The 10,892-nt window shown below is 38.5% G+C and overlaps 2 protein-coding genes across 2 annotated transcripts in view; one reads left to right on the top strand and one right to left on the bottom strand.

The window, feature by feature from the left end:
- Positions 1-88, top strand: part of ROR1 (receptor tyrosine kinase like orphan receptor 1) — a 128,324-nt gene extending 128,236 nt beyond the window's left edge. Inside the window, exon 7 of the mRNA XM_056497782.1 lies at positions 24-88. Within this exon, the coding sequence (XP_056353757.1) occupies positions 24-88 (65 nt within the window). The remainder of the gene's footprint in view (positions 1-23) is intronic.
- Positions 89-234: 146 nt separating this feature from the next.
- On the bottom strand, positions 235-10,801 carry EFCAB7 (EF-hand calcium binding domain 7). Its single transcript, XM_056497783.1, has 9 exons — positions 10,717-10,801; positions 8,449-8,618; positions 5,724-5,935; positions 5,243-5,329; positions 4,632-4,821; positions 3,843-3,970; positions 861-1,002; positions 293-402; positions 235-246 (listed from the first exon to the last, which is right to left on the bottom strand). Exons 2-9 carry the CDS (start codon positions 8,615-8,617, stop codon positions 235-237), a joined length of 1,050 nt encoding a protein of 349 aa, XP_056353758.1. The 5' UTR covers position 8,618; positions 10,717-10,801.
- Positions 10,802-10,892: the final 91 nt, after the last annotated feature.

A 10,892-nucleotide genomic window follows, 5' to 3' on the forward strand; every position in this document is an offset into this window, starting at 1 on the left:
ATGCTCTCTTATTTCTGCCACAGGAAAAAATATTCTGTGCACTATGAAGTTCAAATGGCCAGGAGAAAGAAAATTAAAGGAAATTTAAACAAATTTTGCCTTGGAAATTTTGTGTTTGAAGGTGCAGAAATACAGCTGAGTTTTTACAGAGTAGCTGTAAATGTACCCAGCAGCTCAGCAATTCTGGGTACAGCTGGAATTCCTTCCAAACACATGGAATTCACACCTCCAGCATTAACACACACACTAAAAATTAAAATTAAAATAGGAATACACAAAAGAAATCTCTAACCTCTTTGTTTTGGAGTTCAGTAAAGCTCACAAGCTGTAGATTCTCTTGGGTTTCATTTTCCTTCAGAATAAACAAAGTTGTATCCACAGACAACCAGTGACAAGATTTTCCTAAAAATAAAAATATCCCCCAAAAATGCTTAATAATGGCCCAAAATTGTTTTTCTTTGCATTTCAAAATAGATATTCCCATGGTATTTATTGATCCCTGCTGATGATAAATGCTATTGGGATTTTCTTCCTGTTTAGGCCAAGCAGATAAATTGCTCCTTGTGATTGTCTTACAGATAATTAATAATTCTATAAATTTTTAAAATAGTTCTACCATTAAGGTCAAGAATACCAAGGAATGGTTACACACCACATAAATTTGTTTAAAAAAAAAAAGCCAGTCCAGGAGACTTTTAAACAATTTTGGGTTTTAAATGTTCCTGTTTTATGAGTTTAAAAAGGGAACATTCTACTTGGGGAAAAAAAAAAATTCCAATGCAGCAACTGGATGAAGCCTTGTGGTAAATCTGCAAGCCACCAATGTTTTAAAGAATAAAATGAAATAGGAAGACACTCACTTTCTGCTTGGGGAATGGTGAAAGGTCTGATGGTGACACAGAGTGCAGATCTTTGGGGTAGGTGCAGCCTGTACTTGTGACTGATGATCTCCCCATCTTCCTCCAGGTAGAAGCAGCCTCTGCACTGTGCATGTTGCCATTCCTGCAAACCAAGCAAATATCCAGTGTTTTCTTCATTTTGGATAAAAAGTGCCTTCTCTGAAATGCTAATTAGTTTAATTATTTAATCAACTCTGAATAAAACACACCATGAGATATAGCATCAATATACTTTTATTAAAAAAAATCCCAAATAGTCCTTTTTGTAAAGTTGCTTCTCTTGTGAAGATACCTGAAAAGCACAGAGATTGCCCCAAAGCTGAAAATTAAATTGGAACTGCCACAAAGATTCTGCTAATTATATTTACAAACAGCTGACAGCATAGAGTAATTTAAATACAAATATTATACATTTTGCAACTCCCTTTCTGCTGGTCTTTGGTGGTTTGGACTTTTTTTTAAATAAAGATTTTGCTAAAGAAGATCTAAAAGACTTTCAAAGTAAATTGGCTGTGGAAAAGACAAAGATTATTAAGTTATTTAAAATAAAGTGAGATGTCCCATCCCTGGGAGGCATTGCTATCCAAATCCCTCCCCTTCTATAATTTCCCATAATCTTTTCATTGTTGGCACAACCTGCTGGAAAAGTTTTTAGGGATAATCTTTATGGAAGTGCAGCTATTTCTGGACCATGGAGCCAGAGATCAGCCCCTGGCCAACTTTTATGGAGCAGAATAAACCTAATTAATAAATCCATCCAATAATTTTATACTCATCTTTATCCATGAAACTGGATTTGTGGTAACAGGATAAGGAAAAAGGGGATAAATAATAAAAAATTAATTAGGAAAAGAGTGATCAGAGACAAAATATTCCTGGGATTTACTGGTGAGGGTTGAATTTGGAGGAACAGCTGGGGCTGTGTCAGTCAAAAAGTGGATAATGGGAGTTGGGATTAACATAAATCAGTGACAGCATTCCAACATGGAGTTCTGCCTCTTGGATCATTTCCACTGCTATTCCTAAACTGCTTATTCCAACACTTCCATGACTCCTGATTTCATCTAAAAGGAAATCTTTTTAATTGATTTTTTTTTTCTTAAAACTTAATTCACTGTTTGCTCCAAGACTGACACCTGCCAAAACTTATCCTTTCCTTTTAGGAAATCAAACCCTGTTATTCTGGCAGAGAGCATAAGGTGGTGCTAGAAGTCCTAAATGATCAAATTCCAAATAAATATGGAAAATTGGAAAGCTAAAAGAGGATTTTCTGATTGGGTTTCTCTCTGTCACTTCAAAGCAGAACAGAAGTTGTTAAATAATAGCTGAAGTGGGAAATGTTTGTGTTAGAAATGTTAATTGGAAAGAAATGTTAGGCACTACCTGCTGCTGGTCACTGCTACTGAAATTTAAGTTAATACTGAAAATATCCACACATTGATGCAAAATTCCTAATAAAAAGCAATGATTGAGAGGAATTTGCTAAGGATTTTTAATTTTAGATACTTCACCATGTTCTGCCTCTCACTGCTTTCCTCTATAAGAAATCTAAAGTTGGAGCTGCTCCAACATCCTAAGGGCAATATTTCCTTACTTATACAAAAAGACAGGTAAAAAAATAAAATAAAATTATTGGATATAAGATGAATAAAAAGAATTTTTAAGTGGTGGATTCTGATTCACACCACAAATAAATCCCTGGGTATTTATTCATTGATTCTGGCAGAGCTTGCATTGTGCAAAATTGAGTTTAAAAAAAATTAATGGTTCTATTTACTTACACCTTTCCATGTTTATTGATTGATTTCAGTTTTTGGAGATGCCAAGCAACACTAATCAATTTTTTTAAAAAAATCAGTTTTTACTGGCTTGTAGAAAGAAAAAAAAAAATCCAATCTTGGGGAAGTGTGTGCTGGTTTTCTACATCCCACATGATGTTTGAACAAGGTGAGACTGCAGGTTAAATTGCATGGAGGTCCAGCTACCTAAACAGACTGCACAAAATCCCTGGGAGATGATGTTTTGAAATTTTAATATAGAACAAATGTCACTGTATAGCAATGGGGAAGATATAAAGGACTTCAGAGTTCAATAACAAATCCAGAGTTGTTATTTGAAACAAAAATGCAGCTCCTGAGGACAATCACTTCAGTTTCCAGCAGCAGTTACATTGTGTGGTCAGAACCATTTTTTCCCTTTTATAGAGGAGTCTCCAGGTGCACATTTTTAATGTATCCCAGCAGCTCCCAGTTAATGTTTTATATTTCTACAGCTATTATTTTCTGTTGAAAGAAAACTAGTAAAGGTTCAGTCAAGAAAGGGAAAACAAAGGGAAAAAGATCAATATTAACACTCTACAAATATTGACTTAGCAAAGTGACTTTGTTGTCTCTCTCCCCCAGGAATTTATATTGAATGAGTGATTTATTTAAAACAAAATACTGATAGAACATATTAGTCTAACTAAAAATCAATATTTTCAGGTTACAGCATCTATTTACCAAGCAATGCCAAGAAACTGAATATGCTCACAAATCTGTTATTTATTTCCAATTACCCTTCATGCAAAGGTTTATGATACACAATCTTTCAGACTACTTAAGCATTTAAAGTTCTCACCAACCTAATAAATTATTCAATTTTAAATTTCTCAGGAAGTCATTAACTGTTTTCTCCAACAGTGGTTTCATTTATAAAAAACACATTTTGTTCTATTAAACCTTCACACCTGAAAAATTATTTCCAATAACTTGTTGTCAGCAAAACCAACAGTATATAAAAATGTTAATAATAATACGTATCAAGAAAGCTCTCAGTGGTTTATAGCTGCCCTTGACAAACTGTTAATAAAACATAAGACACCATTTTTCTCTGATTTTTAGCTTCTTTAAAATGCAATAACACAGGTGCCTGGAGGAAAACACCATCATTTCAGTGTGATACCTTCATTGTGTCAGGCTCAACAATTAGCTTTGTGCTGCTGCTGCTGCTGGCACCCACAGTGACAGTGGTGGAGGTGGAAGCTTTGCTGCTTGGAGCTGATGAAGGTCTTGAAGGAGCTCTGCTGTCAGCTATAAACAGAGATATTTAATTACAATTACATTATTTCAACCCTGTCCTAGTGCTACTTATCATAAACCCTGCATTTAGAGGCACAAAGAAAACTGGATGACAAGAACTCGATCAGAGAACTTCCATGCATTAATGTTGTGTCATTTCTGCACCTCTTTGATTTGAAACTTGGAACAGCACAAGCTACATCCCAAAATTTCATATTTGGTGCCTCTGCAGTCTGCTCCCTGTGGAGTTTTTCCACTTTGGGAAGGTTTGGAAGTATCTTTGTAACTTCAGGAAGGACATTAAATTGTCCAAAACTCTTTAATTGTGCTTGAAAAGCAGCTTCAATAATTGAAACAAGCACAGAGCTTATTGAGAAATGTTTAGGGTTTCATTCTCTAGGAAAGAAATAAAAAAAAGGCCTATATTGCAACACACCTGAGCATTCATTTTCTCTCTTCCCTCTGGACTGTGTCACATGAAAATCAACAAAATCCACACCTAGGAATTTGAGAGTTTCAAAGATGCAGCTATTTGAACTTGCCACAGTAGAAATTATATTCATCAATAAAATCTTCACTAATCTGACAAAAATTAAGCAAAAATTCAAATGCTCATTGAGCCAGAGCTTCATCTCCACCTGAAAGAAACATAAAATATAAGAACCATAAATACCTTTAGGCAGTTTGTGATCAGTTTTCCTGGAGACCCTTGGGGATGGTTTTGACACTGGCAGTGAGATCCCTTCAGAGAAATTTTCAGTTTGATTGCCAAAGTGCTGCTGCCTCAGTCGGGGATCAGTTTCCAGCCTGTCCCTTGCAGCTTTGCAGCACTGCTCACTGGTGGTCAGGTACAGCTCACAGAACTGCAGGTAAAACAAGAATATTTCACTTACCAAGTGACATTCCTCAAAAGGTTTTAAAGAGTAAAATGTAGCATTAGCAAGGAAAGCCCAGCTCAGCAGATGGGATGCATTTCCTCTTCAAGCCAAATACAATTTTAATTTTCATTAATCAGAACAACCAGTCAAGTATCAGTAAAATGCAGCCATGATTCAACAAGGAGGTTAAATATTGAACAAAAATTAAGTGTGACTTTCAACTCTTCCTTTCTAGATATTGGAAGACTGATTTTTAACTAGGATTCTTACCAGTTTTCCTCATCTGAAACCATATTTGTGTACAAATCTTCCTGGGCTGTTTATTCAATCCAAAATGTAGAATCCTGGGATAAGGTCATCACCAATGCTCATATAACACAAGAACAAATATCACTCCTGGCCATACCTTGTTGTAGTCAAGTTTGCCACTGCAGTTAAAATCAGCTTGGTTAGTAATGGTGGTCACTTCCTCCCAGGTCATTTTATCACCTCTCTGCACAAAAAAACAAACAAACAAACAAACAAACAAAAAAAACCAGCTCAGTTTGGCTTCCTAATCAAGAATCCTGTTCACCTACTGCACAAATTGTATAAACAAAGGAAGAGTCTTTTAATATTCTTTCAGAGAATCTTATCTTGAAATAGATTGCAACAGATTTTGATTTGAATCATGAAAACAGAGGTCAAAACCATTAAAAATTATATCTTTACAATGCTACTAAATATCAAGGAGATCTGTTGTATCAGTTTATGTAATTCTGTGGTGTCTTCAGGAAATCCACCATGAAAATCTTCCATAAAATGGGGAATCTCAGCTCTCAGTACCATCTGATTTCCAAAATCTCCACTAATTAAAGATGGATAACTAAATTTCCAGTGGTACTTACTGTTGTAAGAATTTTACAAAGTTCATCATGTAAAATATATCCAGCCTTATCTGTGTCTATTTTCCCAAATGCTTCCAGCAGTTCATTTTTTGTAGTTGGCTTTTCTTTTTTTAAAATAGCACAAAAATCATCAAAATTCAGTGAAGTTGTTTGTGAAGTCCAGTATTTGTTAATGGTCTTCTGAGAAGGATTTCTTCCAGCCTGTTGAAGCACTGAACAATAAAACACAATATTAAATATATATTCCAACTGTTAGAAAAGGAGTTTTCTCCCAACATCCTGGAGTCACTTTCCATGTTCAGATTTTTTAAAGCCAGATCACTCCAAAAGTGGGTCTGAAGGACAGTTTGGGTTATGTTCTTAATCAAAATATCCATGAACTCAAAGACTCAAATTTGAAATTCAGGCTATATCCAGTATCTTAATATCAAGAATATATTATTTTTAAGTCTGGACATTATTAGCTCCTATTTCTACAAGACCAACACCACCTTTGCACTTCCTTTGCCAAGAACTGAGATTTAGAGTAGAATTTATCTGAGAATATTTTATGTCAATCCTGTACATTTGAATGTATAAATTCAAATTATACAACACAAATTTTAAAGGAAAAATGATACCAACATGTAGCCATTGCCATGGCTGTTACACCTGGCATTCTTCAAAATGAATTTGCTGGATCACTTTGCCTCTTCAAGGTCTTTACTGAAAACATCATTTCAGTATTCAGTGTGATGAAGGTATTACATGAAATGGAAATTAAATCTAAATGAACAGTCTATCTGAAATCAGAAGGCTTTGATATGTTCCCAAATAATCTTTTAGGGAAGCACAGGAGATCCTTCATCTCTACCTGGGCTGGCATTTGATTTTGAGCCAGCTGAGCAGTGCCCAGGCCTGTGCTGGAACTGCTGAGGAGCATCTGTGAAATGAGGCGGTGGCACGGTGACAATGCTCAGTGGGACCTGTGTCACCAGCAAACCAAACAAACAAACAAAGCAGGCACCTCTGCTGTTAATCCCTGCCTCAGTGCCAAGCACTAAATAAAGATTTGTGCCCTGCCACCTCTGCTGGAGGAGCCAGAACACAGCAGGGCTCACATCTTTAGCTGAGCCAGGCCGGGGCACGGAGCAATGGTTTGGGGATTGCAGTGTCAAGGGCAGCCAGGGAAGGAAGGGCAGTGACTCTGGGGGTTTGTTTCCTTGGGTAGGAGAGATCCCTGGAATGTCAGGGCAGCACATTATTATATTTGAGAGACATCCTTCAAATATACAATCCTTAATTTTATATCTCCAGGGAGATCAGCACTTGCCATTCCCTTCATGCCTCCCAATTTTTATTTGTGAAAGTTCAACCAGACTGCACCTTTTATTTATATTTCTTTATTGTCTGGTTCTGCTAAATCCCTCCAGTAATATTACAACAGACAGGAAATGAAGCCACCATTTGGGGATAAGCAAAACTCCTACAAATAAAATTTCACAGGGCCAATCTCTCAGTGAGCATTTTAGTTTGGAAACAAAACTTCGTGAAGCAAGAGGTGCTTAAACATTGGCACCATTCGTTTGAGAAATGCCAAAATTGACTTAAGATGAAATGTAAGTCTTTAACTCCCAATGCTTACAAATTCTAAAATAAATTCTTAAATATCTCTGAAAGGATTGAGAGTCTAAACAGCTAACTGCCCTCTCTAAGTTGACCTTGAAAGCAAAATGGCCAAACACTTGCTGTGTAGCCAAGTGGCATATGGATAGAGCTGAAAGCCAAAGCATTTATTAGAGAGATTGCATTTGTTCTCACCACCCCCCTGTTAAAATCCAGATTATCCCAAACTATCATTAGGATGTCATAAAGGCCCTTTTATTGCAGCTGGGAAAGCCTAGAGAGCACCAAGTCACAGGCTGTAGGAATATGCTTATTAATGGGTAGAATTTCATCTTCCATTGTAGGGAAAGAAGCTACAATCAGTGCACTCAGCACTTACAGTGGTGGTTTCCATGAAAAATCTTTTTCAAAGAGAACAAAAATGCATTAAGGAAAAAAAAAAAGCCCAACCAAACAGAGCACACAATCCTACAACTCTGAGAAACTGCAAAGTTGGAATTGTATTTATTTGAGAAATTTTACCTGGTGTAGTGAAACCTCCTCCAAAACTGAGGTTATTTATTACTCAGTCTTACCTTACCTTGCCTGGTCACTAAGATATATTATTAAGAAATCAACTTTCATTTTTCAGGTAAATTTTTCTCACTCCCCTTTGAAATTCCTGAAGTTTTCAAAACAAAGCCCCACAACTTTCAGTTTCTGCCATCAGCCTTATTTAGTGCAGCTGAAGCAGTCAGAGAATTTTTTATTTTTTCTGTTGCTGTTGACTACTGACAACACCACCACCACTTATACATAAATATAGTCTGGACAAAAAAAAATTAAAAATAGAACTTTAGATTCCAATCTGTGAAAGTGTAATTCAGGAGGAGTTGAGATAAGAGTAAGAATTCTTATGGAACACCAGTTATGGTGGTTTTCTGTGCCAGAACTGAGATCTTTCCTACTGGTGATAAAATACAGATAAAATAATCTACACTAAAATGCCTCTGTCTGGCATTCCCACTTCCACCAAAACCACTCTCAATTCCTTAAACCACTTGCTGAGTTTATGCACAGGGATGCTCCCACTGCAATCAGCCCATGTAAGAGTTAGAGGGAAAAATGATCCAATTATTACCTAAACTGAGTTGTTCTTTTGATTTAATATTTTCTAAGCTGCTTTTGAAGACAGTCAGATAAGCTGCTCTGCAGTTCATGTAAAAAATGGCTTCTTCTGCATGCTGGGACTTCTTCCCTTGGGAATTTTCTGAGTGTGGGGCTTTCTGATTCCCAGGAGTGCTGGCCATCCTGTGGGGGATGAAATTCCAGTTAGAATTTGTAATTGTCTTAAAAATGACTCTGTTTGTCCTCTGAAACACAGACAAGCCTCAATTATCCAAACATCCAGAAATATCCTTTTTTTTCTCTAAATCTGAGATAATAATTATCTACACTTGTAGGTAAGCACCATGAGATCCACAAGCAGAAAGAGTTTGAGCTCTACTTATTTACAGTTTATCTTTCATTGGCAGTAAAAAGTTTAATTTCACTGTATTTTTTATAGTTGCAGACTTTTGATATTACAAGTATCAAAGACATATTATCCAGTCTTGACTCTTGAAAGCACAAAACCACATTTTCATGTTATCTGTGAAACAAAGCTTTCCCATGCACATTTTCTCTTTTTACTCTTAACAAAACATATGGATAATAATAAAAATGTCAAAATTGGAAACTTTAATCTCAAAAATGCCAGGTTAAGCACAGAATTCTATTCCTTAGAGTTACCTAAATATAAGTAATAGAAATAAACGTGCATAAAACTTCAAAAATAAGTTTGAGCAGCTCAAGCCTTTTAAGTCTAAGGCCTATACAATTTTAAATGAATGGAAAAAAACAGAAACATGTTTTTTCTCAATTATTAAAACAACTCAAAGCAGTAACTAATGCTGTTTGCTCAGCAATGGTCAGCAAACTCTGACAGCAGCTTTCTGCTTCCACCAGGGGTGATTAAGGCTTTTAGAAGGCCATCACAGAGGGACACTAAATCCTGTTGTGCTGTTGCTTTAACAGCCTCCTGTATTATTTAACCTAAGGTTGACTTCAGGAAATATATTCCAGTATAAGAAATGGAATATCTCAAGTTCAGCAACAAGACAACCCAGTCCCAGGGTCCCCTTCAGGACTCATTGGATTTTTACTCAGGAGGCCTCAATCACTGGCACCTTGTTGAGTTATACAGGTCTTTTACACTTGGGAAAGGCAGATAATGATTGCTTATCAAGGATGAAGTACCCAATTTGTAACACCCTGACACTTTAATATTGCACAGGCACCAGAAGGACCCCACAGGGACCCCCTGGCACAGCCTGGCTCCTGCAAACGGGTGTCACCATAATTAAGCACATACAGAATGGAACTGGGGGGAAAGGCAAGGAGGAGAAGAAGAATAAATGTTAATTTTCCAGCAACCAGTTTAGAAAATGTGAACTCCTGTTTGTACTCCTTGGGCTTCCCATTACTGAGAGATTTCTTGTGTGGGCCAGGAAGTGCTGCCAATCCATCGCTGGGAAATCCAGTGAGCATTGGCTCAGTGACAGCACAGCCAGCAGCCCCCTGGCTTAGGCTGGGCCATTTCTACTGGATAAATGGCACTTCAGAAAAATAGACAGAGGGGAGTAATCCAGCCCAGGCTTCCAAACAGAGAGAGAGTAGGTGTAGATTTGAGATTGGGAAGGAATTCCTCTCTGTGAGGGTGGGCAGGCCTGGCACAGGTGCCCAGAGAAGCTGTGGCTGCCCCTGGATCCCTGGCAGTGCCCAAGGCCAGGCTGGACATTGGGGTTTGGAGCAGTCTGGGACAGTGGGAGGTGTTCTTGCCCATGGGTGGAACTGGAAGAGTTTTAAGGTCCCTTCCAACCCAAACCAGTGTCATATTCTCAGCCCAAAGCACTGCGTGCCATGTCCAGCCCTTCCTTGGACACCTCCAGGGATGGGGACTCCACCCCTCCCCAGCTTAGACTTCCAAAGTCTAATCACCCTTTCTGTGAAGAAATTCCTCCTGATGCCCAAAATCAGACCCTCCATGGCAACACTGACCTTCATGTCCGTACACCCACACAGAACCAATATTCATCCGCACAGGGAAGCGCTGCCCTGCTCCGGCCTCCTGCACCAGGAAATTTTTCCCTCACGGATCTCATCCTCTCCTTCCCTAGTGGGCACAGGGGGCTTCAAGGGCTAAAATTACCATCCACCGTTAAAAAAATATAATAAAATAACAATAAAAAAAATACAGTCCCCTTCCCTCAGCCCTGAGGGGAACAGCCCTCCCTGGCGATCCCTGAGGGACTCCTGAGGCGCCCCGAACCCGCCGCCCGAACATCACCGGCCCCGGCCCGGCTCCTACCGCGCTCAGAGGGACGCGACGAGCCCACAGCGACGGCGGTCCCGGTCTCGGTCCCGGGATCCCGGTCTCAGTCCCAGTCTCGGGGATCCCGGTCTCGGTATCTCGGTCTCGGGGGTCTGGGTCTCAGGGACCCCGGTCTCGGCCCCGGGGATCCTGGTCTCGGTCCCGGTCTGAGG

The sequence above is a fragment of the Oenanthe melanoleuca genome, chromosome 8 (assembly GCF_029582105.1).
Source record: "Oenanthe melanoleuca isolate GR-GAL-2019-014 chromosome 8, OMel1.0, whole genome shotgun sequence".
Lineage (NCBI taxonomy): Eukaryota > Metazoa > Chordata > Aves > Passeriformes > Muscicapidae > Oenanthe > Oenanthe melanoleuca.